Source organism: Notothenia coriiceps, unplaced genomic scaffold (genome assembly GCF_000735185.1).
Source record: "Notothenia coriiceps isolate Sejong01 unplaced genomic scaffold, NC01 NC01_scaffold00017533, whole genome shotgun sequence".
NCBI classification, from domain to species: domain Eukaryota; kingdom Metazoa; phylum Chordata; class Actinopteri; order Perciformes; family Nototheniidae; genus Notothenia; species Notothenia coriiceps.
Genome location: NW_011350234.1, coordinates 228,583 through 244,328, shown reverse-complemented (window position 1 = coordinate 244,328; position 15,746 = coordinate 228,583). Strand labels below are relative to the sequence as shown.

Genomic DNA, 15,746 nt, shown 5'->3' with positions numbered 1-15,746 from the left:
CACATTCATATAGCAGCTGTTGTATGCTTTTTTAACATGCCAATATAAAGTGGAAAATGATGTGCAAGAGTTAAATAGCTAATATAAGTTTAGTAAGTGAAATATCAACTTAAACTCTTTCATTCTCCAGTGTATCTGATTCCTCCCACTCAAACACAGCCAGCTTTTTGCAGTCACATTAGAGCAGCTCCATTTTTTGGGGGGAATTCTCCTCGCAGCTGTTCTTTACAAGTCAGATCTTGAATGTTGGTAGACATTGGCGGCCGCTTGGTTTGGCCTTCAGTGAGAGCTCTGTGAAGGGACTGCTGTGTGAACGAAATAGAGAGATGTTGTTCATACAACACCACAGCCTTGTCCTGATGCCCTGATGTGATCTTCCTCTTAGTATTTCCCCCTCTCTTTCTTGTTTGCCCTCTATCTGGCTTTCTCCTTCCTTCTGCCCTAACTTCCCTAACAGAGTCTTTTCCTGTGTGGTCCCAAGCAGCTTACTTTACTTTCATTTGACTTGAAGAGATAATGAGTTTGATTGCATCACCCGAGTCATTTGAAAAAACATTTGATTAGAACTTTACTTTGATCCTTTATTTAATCCCAAAAGGAAGCAGTTGTCAGTAAAAAATAGTTATCTTCATAAGTGTTGCTGTTACTACTATGAAACTTTCTATTCAGTATTTGTTCGTCCTATTTTTAAGTGATACATCATCAATGGCTCAGAGGGTGCACGCAGTCCCAAAAGAGATCACATCAGTGTGGTGAAGAAAGAGGCCAACCAGTTTCCAGCCTGAGACATCGCGTTTAGACTGAGCAGGTGCACAGCCAAAAGCCAGAAGATTGCAGCTAGTTTAACACTTTCACAGTCATTTTAATGGACTGCTGGTGGGAGGTCTGGTGGGGCAAAATGTCAATGAGAAGACAGAAAAAGCAAATGATTTGAGTTTAAACAAGCAAACATTAGAAAAACATTGGCTCATGATAAACAAAGATGAAATGACAGCAGAGGTATGAATGTGTGTGGGTCATGTTTGATTCTTTGGAGGAAGAGAGGAAAACAAAGGGCCTTGGTCTCACTGGTGGTTGGAGGGATTTGGTGAGCGAGCGTGAAGGTGTACATGTGATGTGTGTGTGTGCCCCAGAGCTCTTTGTGCCTTTTTGATGGACTCAGCCTTTGTTGCCTCTCTGTGTCACATGCACCGACACAGAGAAACTAAAGCACACACAAGCAAATCTATGTACAATTTGAAGGTTTCGTTGGATTGTTGGACACACAATCCTTAAAACGCTTATCTTGTTGATTTTCCAAAAAATCTGATTTGATTTTCTCAACATTGGGATGTCATTTTAGATGTTTTGAAGGTCATTTTTTATTTTTGTCCAGCACCTCACAACCTAAAATGTCCTCACAAGAATAGTGACCTGTCTATAGTCAATCCTCACAAGCACTGCTAAACCAGACACACACACACTCACAAATGTGCAGGCAGCTACCATTGGCTCTGTGAAAAGGGTCCCCTCCTGTCCCCTTCCCTTCTTGCCTGCAGCTGCTGGCCAGCCTGTCAGTTCCCAGGCATCAGGCCATCAGAGATGACGTGTCCTCACGCCACCAAGTGGTAATCACATGTCCTGCACCACTCAGCCACTCCATCCTCCAGCAGCTGAAGTTAAGATGCTATTGTTTATTGCTTTGGGATAGAAAATCAACTATTGTGCTTATGCTGAGGGTGAGGGTATAATTAATCAGCAATATGAGGAAGTTAATCTTTACAACAGGTCACAAGTATATTGTAAATATTATGCAGGCAAGCCAGAATTCTAAGCCTGTTTGTTTGCCCACGGCAATTGAGATTAGTCTACTTTATCAAAAAGATCTGTGTGTGTACTATCTTTTTGAATGGTGGAACATTATGGACTAAGCTTTAGCACCACAAACAGGCACTGGCATCCTATTCAAGACCAAACATATATTTGTATTTATATATAATTAAAAAGATTGAGTGATTTCCTAAAATGGCTGGGAAGGTTGCATCAAAATTAATCATTTAAATCATTTAAATGCTGTTCAAGGATCCCTTTTGAGTCCAACCATTTTGTTGTTGACATTAAGGAAAATCTCTAGAATCTTCCTTTTGAGTCAAATGATACAAAACATTTTTTAAAGGCAAGAAAAAAACAGCCGCAGACTCAAGTGTCAGACATTCACCCGGCCTCCCAGTATTTAGCCAAGCTGTCTTTCTAACTAGTGTATGCCAGTGTAGTATGTGTGTGTTTCTCTGGTGTGGGTTTGTTTGTGGCTAGCATGCCATGGTCTCTGTATGTCTCTGAATAGGTTTAGGACTGTGTGTGCATGCAGTGTCCTTCCAATGTGTGCATAGGTTGTGTGTTGTCTGTTTGAAAAGAGGAAAATCTGTTATTTCCATAGTTTCCCACATCCTTGCTATACCTGTGACCTCTTTTCTACTTCTATGTCAGGTGTAGCAACTTTTGCATGCATTGCGGGTATACATTTTATGTGTGCATGTAAACCCGCTTACTTAATTAAGCATTACTTTTCTACACCTGACAACAGGGAAGAAGTCCGGGGATAAAAAAGAGTCAGAGATGTGCTGTCGAGCAGGTGAAGCTCAGGCGAAAGGAGCAGGGGCCCGACAGTGGGGGGGCTGCTCAGTTCAGTGAGTAATTGTGGAGGGGGTCACACAGGTCTGGACCTCATTAAGAGAATTGTCTGGGAGCTTTCAGGCTCTGAGCTGTCATCATGTCACCTGCCTCCTTGTCATGGGAGGCAGTGTAAGGAAAACATTGGCTTATTAACGTGTCTTTCATTTTTCCAGGTCACACGGTTCAGCATTAGCAACACACGCTAACACAAAGCAGAAAACACTTTGAGATACAAGCCTGTAACTGACATGCCTATATCTGACGTCTGTGGACTTGAGGGGTATGAAAGGCAGGTACATCATCTCAGCGAATATCCATTTTGATCGTCTTTGAACGCCTTTTCTCTTCAACATCCCCCTCCTTCCTCTGTTCTTAATTTGTATTCACAAGGGTTTTTTTCTGCAGTCTGAGGATAGGATTTGGGGGATCTCTCTCCAGCAGCGCATTAAAGAGGCTGAGGTATCAATCAGGTGCTGATGTTACACTGATGCAATGTTTCAGCCTATAGAGGGGGTTACTTCTGGACGCTGAGCAGCTTTATATCAACTAACCAGCAGCTCATTTAGATATCGGTTAACATTATCCTGTGGGCAAATGTGCCAAGACAGCTACATGATGTTTGATTCTGCATTAATTAGGAGCTTTCTATCAGGGACTTACACGTTTGGAAATGTTACTAATGATCTGTTTGGTGCTTTACAGTGATGTAATATTGAGCTGAGTCCATGGTAAACAAACTTTAAAAGTCGGTCTGATAAAGTGGAGCGGCTAGAATTCACATACACGTTTTTTTCCAGTGCATTTAAACCTGTTTATTCTCATGCTTTCAAAATGTAATTCAGAATTCAGAGCATTCAACAAAGACACAGAATAGAATAAAGCAGTTTCTCCATTTGGAAATATATTACATTCAAGGGTGCAATTATTTAGTATAAATAGACTAAACACTAAAGTGTCATAGAATATATTCTCTTTTCAAAAGAATTCTAGCTTCTAACCATTTCAAAGTAGGAAATATAGCATTTACAAGAAGCTGAAAAAGACACACAGACATTCATCGATCAGAAGGTGCACAGCACTGATCCTCAAACCCAGAGATAAAACCATCAACAGCTCGTACTCATTAGAAATATATATTAGAAATGAAGCTACAGATTGTACTGCAAGTGTGCAATCAGCCCAAGGACGGTGTGATGTTCACATCCAACAGCAGTACATATCACAGTACTTTAAGGACGGGGTGATTATCCCACAATAAGGTGCAGGGTCGGTCAGAGTCAACTCTAAATTAAATAATATTTCAGCAGTCAGATTTCAATTGCATTCTAAGAAATGTATTAGACGAAAACTATTTCTTTCAATAAAATAAAAATAAAAATAAAAACATTCAGTCCTGACATGACACGACTGAGTCAGACATGACTCCACAACCCTGCTTAGAGGCGAAAAGGCGCTATTGGGCGGAGGCTGACTAGTTTTTCTTCTTGCTGTGTTTCGTCTCTGCGTTCTCTGACTCTCCTTTGGCTTTGGGCGATCCACTTTGTCCTTTGACAGGAGAGACCGGGGTGTGTTTCCCTGCTCCTTTCTCATTGGACTTTTTGGTTGAGGGTGTCCCGTTGACAGCGCCTTTATCCATGCACGTTTTCTCCACTTCATCGGTGAGAGCCGCATAAGAGGAGTGGCCAGAGAAGAGGGTCTTGTAGATGGTCGACTCGATGGCAGCGAATGGAGAAACAGAGGAGCCTGTCAGCATCATTCTTGCCTAAAGGAGATAGAATGTCAAGTAAAAAAAATATATGTACGTTAGCATCTCAAACATTGAAAGTAACTTCAATGGCTTTTCTACTTTCTGATGATCCCTTTCCGGAGTCATTTGTCATTTTCATGGATAGCTAATGATATGCTGGTCTAGCTATCATATAAACACATTAAGTAACATCATTAGTAGGAACTTCTAATTACAGAAGGAGAGCACAACATCTGCATCATCAGGAACACAAAGTAATAAATAGGAGCTTTGGACGCTACTCCTTAAAAGTGATGAAATGGCTCGGCGCTAATTTGACAGATCAGAGACGTAGGGAGCTAACAGAATGAGAGTTGAAAGAAGACATGGTAGATTTATCTGTGTCTCAGTCAAGAGCACAAGTTTCCCAGAGAAGAGAGGAGAGGATGATGCAAGCTGATGAAAATGATGCAAAAGCCCCAGCCCTACGGGTAATACTGAGCTAATGTGAGTCACCGCAGCTAAAACTTCAAAAAAGCTGAGGGAGAAAGGTCATATAAAAGACAAGATGCCACAGAATAGGAGTAAGCTACGGCACCAAACATTTGTTATTCCTGACTTTAAATCAAGTTAAAAACAAATAACAGCAATAAATGGTTTTCTTTGTCAGGGGTCAGCAAGTGGCCCAGAATGCACCTTCCTGTTGTGTATATGAATCAGTACCACATAGGCTGTTTATCTTAAAGGTCAAAGTGTTGGTTATGGGCTACTCTAAATATTCCACACTGACCTTGTTGACTACGGTGAAGACGGTGTAGATGAGCATCAGGTGGTGCTTCTTCAGAGGCAGGTAGTGGGTCTGCTGCAGAGCAAACAGCACCGCCCCTATCAGGGTGATCTTAGTGGGGCTAAAACGGACATGCAATAACAGAAGGGTTATGATATCATACTTTAAAACATACTAAGAAGTAGGGCTGCTCAATTACTCGTATTTTAATTTTTTTTGTTTTGGTTTTTCAGTTGAATTATACTTAAAGTTCAGGGTGATCAACTGTTAAAAACATACTGTTCAAAAAAATGTTCTCCAATAAATGGATGTTTTCAAAGTCAATGAATAATCGCATTTAATAATCGCAATTACAATTATTGACCCAAATAATCGAGATTATGATTTTTGCAATAATCGAGCAGCCCTACTAAGAAGAGATCATAGCTTATACATTTTAATTATTAAAAGCAAATGACGTATACCAGAGCCACACATTATCACTATGAATGTACATGGCCTCCCCTTAACCATCAAATCATATTTTAATACGTAATTCCTCATGCTACCGACAGGGGTCCCCACAGACCCTCAGAGCAATACTCATATCTCATAGCTGTTTTGTTCTATAATTCAATTGTCATGACTTGTCAATCACTTAGTTCCTAGTAAAAACAATGTATAATATGTATTGGGGTCACTTAGATTTCCCCTGTATATTTTTAGGTTTTTAGGTAACATTAGTTACGTAACTAATAATGTTTTGAGAAGAAATAAGCCATTATTTTGTAATGGTTTTGTTTATAACAGTATTTTATTCTTGGATTCCCAAGAGACCCTAATCTGTAGCACTCAGTGTGAGCAGCTAAATAATCAAATGTTATATCTTGTTTTCTTAATCCACGCTAAAACAAAAATATAAAAGAGTCATATAGGAGACTTACTAAGACATTTTGAGGAGCTCATTAGTCTCTGGTTTCCAAACGCCTCGAACAAGCTGCTCAAAATTACTTATCAGACCACCTCCAGCGCCTAGTGGGGGTAGAAAAGACACCTGGTTGATACAAATTTGTATTTATTTGTATATAATACTAAAAATCCTACTGCATGCACCCTCAGCTACTGACCTTTAGCCCACCCGATGGCAATCATCACCAGCAGACTGTCGTTGTATTTGCTGTGTGCCTGGATGACCCCCCCCAGCACCTTCCACGTCCGGGTCACTTCCTTCATCCCCGTCAGCACCAGCCTGAGAGGCAGCAGGGAGGCACAGCAGTACACCAGGTCCACAGGGCAGTAAAACACCAGGTACCTACAGAGACACATGGCTCACATTCAGAGTGGACACACACATCTCAGATAACTGCTGTGTGCAAACTATGAGTTCATTAAACATGTTGACAGCGACACCTGATAGTTTCTGTCAAATACCTGAGTTCATAAGACTATTAAACGCCTAAACCTTTTAAAGACCATTCATAAACATTCATCTGACCATCCTTTCTGTTTGTTTGTCTCTTTACGTATTTTCTTCGTTTTTGTGTTACTCTCTTTGTCAAAGCGTCTTTGAGTTATAGAAAAGCGCTATATAAGTGTCATTTATTATTATTATTATTATTATCATCTGTTTGCGTCTTGCTAATTATTTATCTAATATATCATATTCCATTTACTTTTATAGACTCTTCTTGCACTATTTCTATTGTATTTGTATTTACTTGCACATCTCAAAACATTCTCTTGAACTATTTTATCTGTTTTATTTGTTCTATGTCCTATATATATTCATGTTGCACGGCTGGAGGAGCCTGTACGTTTTTCATTGCCATATCTACACTTTAGCTAATGTGCAAATGACCATAAAGCCATGAAAGCCATGAATTGAATTCACCAGCAGAGGGTGCTGTGTAGTTTGTGAGGAGACTGTGATACTATGTGCCACCACTAGAGGGAACCAAAGGCTTTATATTAAGACATGGGAACTCTACAATAACCTCTCTGTTTCATCAAAGCCTTCCACATTACATGCTTCCTTTACAGGCAATTAAGGTGTTTCCTATTTCTTCACAAGTGAACCTTTTCTTCTAAGTTGAAAAGGGTCTTTGAATAATCGTTCTGCTCTGTTCTCTACCTCCTATACTGTTTTTCAGACTCAAGATATTTACCAGGTGATGGAAGCGAGCAGAACGCTGGTGCTGTTGGACAGAGGAGCAACAACGGGCTCGGCCAGCATGATGGCAGACAGCACTGCCCCCCCGAAACAGAAGAGCATGGAGCTGAACCAGCAGGCCAGGGGGCTCACTCTGGAGAGCTGGAGGACGCCTGCATGAGAACACAAGTATGTTTATCAGTACTGTGATGCAGAGTTCATTCAGTTCCCCATATGTGTTATCATTTCCATCAATAAGGTATTAGCATTCCTCCTGGGTCTGAAGTTACTAACACACTGCAATTACCGTTGTTGTTGAATGGTTTCTAAAATAAGCACCAAACAGTCTTCCCTGTAATTATGGGATTTAAATAAAGACAGTAATGATGCCTGAGAGACTGGCTTTTTTAGGGTAGACTTAAAGTCAATTTCTGCAGCCCTCAGTACTGTTGTCGGGGTATTAGAGGTAAAAGTGGAGTTTCATACTTTTGGCCTTTAGATTCCAAGATTGACGGTGAAGATTAGCTGGTTTTAGGCTCTCGTTAGCCAGTGTCTCGTAGCACAGAACGCATACTGGCAAAGGCTCATCTTCAGTGCCTTTGTAGGTAAATCCCAGTTCCAAGTAGTTCCCATTGTATTTTCTCTTAATTTTCCCTTTCTTTGTTTTTTTCTGCGGAATCTGGCTTGTAGATGCCTCCGACTCACTTTCATTATCTTCATTAACGTTAACCTCTTTTCTCTTCAGAGAACCTGATGCTAGCCACCGATCCATGTATGTGGTGTTGCACGCGCACACGTAACCATGGGTAACCAGTGGTGAAATTAAGTGTTGTCCATAATTAACAATAACAAATATCTGCGTTTTAACACTACGTTTATATATGTACTTATTTTTACAGTTTGCATATGAGGTGGTTCTGAAAATCCTTGATAATAAATAGTGGATTTTAGAGCTTTTTTTTTTTCACGGACCACAGTTTGAGAACCGCTGCTATAGTTCACACATTATTGCATGTAGTAAAAAAACACAAAACAACGGTACAAAGGTAAGCTGGCAAAAAAGGTCCTAAGCAAAAACTGCCACAAACACTCTAGTCATAAACAGATTAAATGAACAACTATACATTGTGCAACTGAGCTTTGTTCTCCCAATCCCTGGAACTGTACACATATTAACTAGTTAGAGGGAACACATACAGAGATATTTGTCAAGCGTAGTTACAATATTTGCTTCTGGGCCTACAGTTCAAAGTGCACAGACTTGAAATTTACAGTTCCAACCATATCAGTTCTCTGCTGATATCTATCATCGGCTCAATGCTCCCTCTGTTACAACCATGATCAAAAGAACACTATTACTTATACAACTGAAAACAGATATAATGCTACTTCTGTAATCTTCACTATGAAGGGAAGGTTTGTTGTAACTATTATGTGTCACTCATAACAGGCTCTGAACAAATCACAACACCGAGAAATGTTTTATACTTGTATAACTTTATCTACTTTTCAGAGATGGACAAATAAGACTGACTTCTCTAACTCGAACAAATGAATGCCGCCAACATGCACTTAGATATACAATTAACCTTAGACAGGTACTTCTCAGTCAACCCTGAACCACTTGTCCCCGGTCACTACGGCCACACACAGGTCCATACAGGTAATCTGAGGATTACATACAGATTATAGACTCCTGCAGAGATCTGTAAAGCAGGAGGATGTATAGCTCTATCTGCTTCCTCTGCAGACTCCCAGTGGATTCACTCTGCACACTTTCCCTTTTAACCTGGTTCTCACTCACTGAATACAGATTAATAGTGAAGCTGTTTAATATACCACTCATTTAATTACAAAAAAGACAATTGAAACTACAGCTTCAAAGTTCCTAATGGGAGACATTTAACAATCATTTTGTACAGTCATGATGCTAAAATAGAATGGCAAACTAACTGTCATATACTAAATGTACCAATACAACAATGTAACATTACTTCGTTATAGGTAAGAGATGTGCTTTCAAAATCTAAGTTAGTTAACCAAACTCAAAAGTACTAGTTATGCAGATACTACATCGCACACAGACACAATCATTAACAAGGCTACATTTTGAAATTTTTTGGCATACAACCCCATTCAAAGTATGCCAAATGAGCAATTAGCCGTAACTGTTTGCAGTGTGTCCTTTTTCTAAAAACCATCACTGGATGACTTTGATAATGAAAAGAAACGTTAAAATGGGACGAGTCTCATGAAAGTTCTTTAGAATCTTTTTTTCTTTGAGTTCTATTAATCCTAATGATTTTTTATTTTAATTTGAGAGGGTCGGTCACACTGTATCAAAAAATGTGTTTTGTATCTTGGGTCAGATTCGACTGAGCACCATTTTCCATTAAACTGCAGCAATCATGCACCAAGAGTTTTAAAGTATCTTTTACTACTGCGGCTCTAACTACTGATGTTACTGGGTGGGCCAAATTCAAGTGACTAACTTCTCATTTTAAGCACAACGGTTTGCAGCTGTCCCTTTACCATCACAGTGCCTTGACCTCATGTCTCTGCCTTCACACATCCCTTCAACTCTCCATGGGTGTGTGCCCCTCATAGTTTTTCCATTTACCAATATGAACTAATGATGAGTCATATAAAGATCAATGTGGCTGCAGCACAGAGTGGGTATTGCATGCAACCTCAGCATCAAACACAGTGTAGTATCACTGTTAACTGCTTTTGAATTGTGACTTCCACAATGACACAACCAGACAGTGTTTCTCTTGTGTGTACATGAAATCTGATGTAACAAACGTTATCTACCACAGTTAGAAGAAAAGGAAGTTTGAAAAAAAAAAATACATGCACACGAATGTCAGAACGGGAAAGAGCGGTTATAAAATATGCAGAGTGTCTGGCCCCCTGACTGAATCTTTCCCTTCTGTGAGAGCCGCAGCCTACATAAATGCCAAGTATCAGTTCACAAGTGCAGCATAGTAAACAGGGTCGCTGTGTCATCACTATTTGTTCCTGAGCAAAACAAACTGCTGCAGCCCGAGTTAGCACCTCTCAATATATTGACAATGAAACTCGATATATCTTCTTATATCTTCTTATGGCCTTGGTGTGGTCTTTTCCTGTTCTTAAAGGTGGCATTCCAGTAAAGAGATGTCATGTATTAGTGTGTTGTAGCTGTTGTATTAGTTGTCTCTAACCACTTAGTGTCGATTATTATCATAAATAAACTCATTGTGTAAATATGTTGTAAACGCACAAAGGTCAACTCTTCAGTATCGTCACTAAATTGATTTCCCCCACATCTCCAGCCACTGCTTTAGTTACGTTTTTCACTGACTTATAATACACTGCTCTGACATGCTGGGCTTCAAACACACCTCTACCAATCCCAGATCTGGTTTGCTACCAGATCTGGTACTACTTTGCATGGAAGGAGAGTCATTTAAAAGTCAAATTTGAAGGAATACAGGCCAAGAACAACACAGCTGCAACATGTCACACATTGTATTTTTAATTCCTGTTAACCTCTCAAGTGAGAACATCGAGAGCTGGCTGTCTCGTGTCAGTACACAGAAATGAAAACAAACCAAAGATAGTTCCCTTTTTGGAAATGTCTCTCTTCGGAGTTGTAAACAAACGCAATTGTTGTTATCTGAGATCAAGTAGTAGTTTTAAATGAGGGCAAAGGTATTTTATATGGGTATAGTTACTGTGCATGAATTCATTTGTCATTCATCTTTACAAACTAACACTGCTGTATACACGTCTTGTAAATGAGAAAAAGTGTAGTTGTTGTCTTTAAAGTCTGAACCACTACAGCGTTTCTCCTGCTGCCAGACGAACTGACACACATGATCTAAGCCTGTAAAAAGGGCATCCCTCCTCTGTTCTGAAACCTGATAGCCAGATAAGAAACAAGTGGCTTATTTCTGGTTATTTTTGGCCTTGTAGAAGGGAACCACTGACTGACATGTGACCACAGCTCCTCTTCCACGTCCCTGTCCTCCTGATTTTTTACACAGGATTTCACAGCAATATTTAGAAATCCCAAAATAACTTTGTAGTGACAGTGAGAGTATCATAAACGTGTAAAAAGATCTGGCAAGCTCTCACACTGCACTCCAAAGCCGGAAGGGAAGATCTAACACAGGATGTTGAGAAGAAAGAGAGGGCTGAGGGATTTATGCATTCCTAGCCTTCTTTGGGAAAAGGAGAACTTGAGTGGTCTGTGTCTTGACTTGCTTTATTGAATCTCTTTTTGAAATGATCCTGAGATTTAAAACGTTATTTTGCTATCCTGTCTGTTTCTACTGTCAGTTTTTCTCTCTCTATCTCTCTCTCTCAGCAACAGAAAGATAGATGGGTGCAGAGGATGTAGGGTTAAAGGGTCACGAGAGCTCAGATGCTTTGCGGGGCAAGTTCCAAAATAGACTTTAAATTTACAGCGGACTACAATTGACTGTGGAAAATGGACTCCATGTGCAGTTAAAGTCCACCTGTTCCTGTAGACATTATTTCAGTGGCATAACATAGGGCTCACTATCTGCCTTTAGTCTAAGCTGATACAATCAACTGTGGCTGGGTAGCAGTTTGTGCTCTAAAGTAAGATTAGTTTATTAACTGCTACACCATTTAATATTCATAATTATGATGGGATTAAAAAACTTTACAAAGATTGTTTTTTGTATCTGTTGTTTGTAGTGCTTGCTGAATACTATTTCACAATACAGAGAGGTGTTATTATTTACTTAGGACACCATTATGGTAACAACTGTTATTATACAAAGTAATAACGAATACAAAATAACTGCCATAGGCTAATATGAGTCATGTAGCTTGTAATAACTGCTAATATCATGAATGTATGTCCTTTTATATTACAAGAACATAAGAAAGGAAAGATTCGGATTTTAGGCACAAATGTAACATATAAAAAATGTTCATTTGAATGTAACACCCTCTGAGTGTAGGCCTATTGACATTTAGGTTACAAAGCAAACTCCCTAGTGGCTGCGTGGCATGACGGTGGGCAGTTTAAAATACCAGGATATAGCAATAGGTCTATTATCGAGGTTTCACCAGTTCAAACTTTGGCAAAAGAGTGCAAACTAACTTGGAACAACTTGGTGAACACTTTTAAAGTTGTGACAGTTAAAACACACTTGAACTTTAGGTCATACTCTTACCTGGCTGCTCCCTCAGAGCCATGATTGACACGATATAGTGCGCCATGTCAAAGTAAGGAAACATGGACAAGTTGGCCAGTCCGTGGGACAGCTCGTCCAAATGCAGCACCTCCAACAAATCCATAATCCTGTAAACTGTAAAACTATTCAGTAATAGGATAGGAAGCTACTCTAGTTAATCCCAGCGAGAGAGTTGAAGTTGAAAAAGGGCACCGGTCCAACTCAGAGCATCAGGGCTTCTGTGTGCGGCCGAGTTGCTTGCGGATGGTTAGCTGAACGACGCTCGTCGCCGGGCAACAGACGTGTAACGCTCGCTGACGGTCATCATGGGTGTTACCCATGGGGTGTTACCGTCTGTGCAGTGCAGATACCTGTGGGAGTTCCTGCATCGACGAGGCTGTCATCGGCGCATAGCCGGAATTCCTGCTCCGTGTTCCACCAGTGATGGGGCGGGTGGAGCCAGAGCGGCTCTCTGATTGGAGGAGCGAGAGCAATGTGAGCCAATCACGTGTCACAATGTGGCTTTGTGAGGAGATGCTAACACAAAAACACAACCGCGGTGAAGTTCGGTTAAGGTTGGATATACCCTGATATTGGCTGTCAAGTCAAACATTGTTTCTAGAGACAGTCAAATACTTACCGTTTAATGTGAGAGAAAAACAATGATATTTCTTAGCTCCTCCGTGCCATCCTACCAATTTTAGCATTTTCCCTAAAATAATAATAAATAAATAAAATGTGTCCAATGGGTTTTTGATGTGCCATAAATTGATTTTATTAAAAAAAACGTTTTAATAGCTTCCTTGTAAGTGACTCTAAAACCATACTAGATAGATAGTATTACTGCTCTTGACAAATATGACATAATCTAATTTGTTTGAATGTAGGACTTCTTCTATGAATATTTTAATGGAAATGTTGCCGTTTTTGATTGAAAAGTCTTGGTTGTTTCATTGTGACAAAGTGATTTCAAATCTATGCAGCATTGAGTGACTACACCGGACGAGTAGCATGCATATGTCATTGGATTTTAGTACTTTTTTAGGACAATTCAGCATTGTTTTGTTGAAAGGTCCCATGCATCTATAACTTAAAACAAATGTGTGGGCAGTGTGGCTCATAAAACATATTTATTATAATTTTTTGTTAAGCAGAATTTTCATTAACATGGGCAAGTTAGAAAACAGGTATTACACATTTTTGTTTTTTTGTAATTCAAATGGTATTGTAACATTAAGAAAGCATCTGTTTTGCCTAACATGAAAATATGAGGATGAGAGGAAATTCAGAAAAGATAGTCATAATTACTTAGTCTGTTTTCCCACATTGGGTCATATTTCCCCTTTGTTTGCCAGCACAGTAGAGGTGTCGACATATATACCATTTTCCCCATGTTTTTGCAATAACATGTAAAAACAAGTTTGACAGAAATTGTGTCAGAGCCACAAGTGTGGTTTTATAATACATTTACATTAAAATTGTACATTTTATTAAACCAAAAGTAGCAAAACATTGGCCGAAGTTGCAACGTTGGTTGTTGACATCATTTGATATATAAAAAAAACAGCAAGCGGCTTTGTGCATTACAAGCAAATGTAAAAGTTAGTCAGCTAGTGTTCTGGCCAGCATGAGTATGACACCTGGTGGTGGCTCGATATGAGTTTTTTTCTTCTTTTTATGACAATTTTTTTGCCATTGAATTACAATTCAATCATATCCAATAATAATTTTTTTGTGCGCAGTTTTTTTGCAGTAACTCCACTTGCTATTTAGACACTGAAACATTCATCCTTACATTTCTGGATAAAGCCTTTTTTCGCTAGTAAAAAAATCTGCACATATGTGCAGATTTTTTTACTACACTATACACTTTTGAAATATGAAAATAATAGTTGTGATCTAGGAGTCAAAATAGTGCAATGTGAAAAAGGGTATTTTAAAGTTATACTAAGACCTGTAATGTGGAGTGACAGCCACTAGATGGAAGCAGTCAAACATCAATTACATGCATCACTTGAAATAGTTATGTCTTCTCTCACATCTTTCTGTAACATATTCAGCAGCAACACTCTGATCATCTTTATATCATATTCATATTTCATGTTCTTTTATTAAAACATAATTTTCCGAAGGTGAACACATGATTTTCGAAAAAGATATGGTTCATATTTAAAAACACATTTGTAATTACTGAGGTGGGGAACAGTGAACATAATGATATGACCTTTAACTACAAAAAGCCATTGTGCCACTTATTAAGACTCTAATGGAAACTTCCTATTATAAATGATGTAATTCGAAGGCCATGATTAACATGAACTGATAACATAGTCATGGCACAATACCTAACATGGCCAGGTGATGATGTAACATATTTAACATCTCAGTGAAACTCCACCCAAGACCGCTCCTGTGTTTGTGTTGGTATCCGGCAGGGTGCTGAGATGTGTATCAGCTTGTTGAAACCCTCTGACTGTCGACATTGAAAGCTGTACATTATTACTAAGGCCTACATTTCAGATATCACCCATCTATATACTGTGACACCTCCCATAAATATATTATAGGGCTGTGTGTCTATCAGGGTCAAGGCTCAGTGCTTGTCAATGCTTTCAACACTCACACACACATACAAACTCTCCACTCCCTCAAAGCACTTCTTATCAGTATTCTCCCAGTGGTGCTGGATAAAACTGTGTCCGCAGCGCCGACAGAACGGGGACAGCCTCTCATTCCTTGGATTTCTGGGGCCCACCTCAAAGACCCAGAGGCCAAAACTGAGGATTTCAGAACAACTGAAATCTTTATTCAATTAAGTCTGTGGCGGCCAAGCCTGTCACAAGTGTGTACCCTCTGGCTCAAACCCCACAGTGCTGTCTTTTCAGGGGAATTCGGGCTGGGTTAAAGCCAAATGAGGTTTGGTGCTTCTAACATGGAGAGTTTGCTGATCTTGGAACAAATCCTGTTCTCAGTTAAACAATGAAATATCAAAATGATTAAATGAAATGTCAAAGAAGTGCTGACTAATATATCTGAAAGAATGTTGGCATGTGTGTGCGGAAAATTTGATTTCTGTTCAATATTCTTCCACTTCAAAACGGTAAGAAGAAGTAGTCAAGTATACATTTTTCATCCATCTGATGGATTTAGCCAACATTAGTTCTTCTTTTAGCTCTGTTTTGGTCTGCACCAACTAAACAGCAATATCTTGCTACTTACTTACTAAATACTGTTCTAGATGTATTATTATATTTATAT

The 15,746-nt window shown here is 39.4% G+C and overlaps 1 protein-coding gene across 1 annotated transcript; it reads right to left on the bottom strand.

Annotated features, from left to right (window-relative positions):
- Nucleotides 1-3,438: 3,438 nt before the first annotated feature.
- tmem38b (transmembrane protein 38B) lies at nucleotides 3,439-12,924 on the bottom strand. Its single transcript, XM_010776970.1, has 6 exons — nucleotides 12,489-12,924; nucleotides 7,310-7,466; nucleotides 6,272-6,456; nucleotides 6,089-6,176; nucleotides 5,169-5,286; nucleotides 3,439-4,414 (listed from the first exon to the last, which is right to left on the bottom strand). Exons 1-6 carry the CDS (start codon nucleotides 12,610-12,612, stop codon nucleotides 4,124-4,126), a joined length of 963 nt encoding a protein of 320 aa, XP_010775272.1. The 5' UTR covers nucleotides 12,613-12,924; the 3' UTR covers nucleotides 3,439-4,123.
- Between the last annotated feature and the right edge of the window lie 2,822 nt (nucleotides 12,925-15,746).

What these genes read in the sequence shown, in the direction of transcription:
- tmem38b (XM_010776970.1), bottom strand. Translation starts at nt 12,612, where the DNA reads ATGGATTTGTTGGAGGTGCTGCATTTGGACGAGCTGTCCCACGGACTG. An exon ending in TGCCATCGGGTGGGCTAAAG is followed by an intron (nt 6,177 to 6,271) that starts GTCAGTAGCTGA and finishes TACCCCCACTAG; the next exon opens with GCGCTGGAGGTGGTCTGATA. An exon ending in TCTTCACCGTAGTCAACAAG is followed by an intron (nt 4,415 to 5,168) that starts GTCAGTGTGGAA and finishes TATCTCCTTTAG; the next exon opens with GCAAGAATGATGCTGACAGG.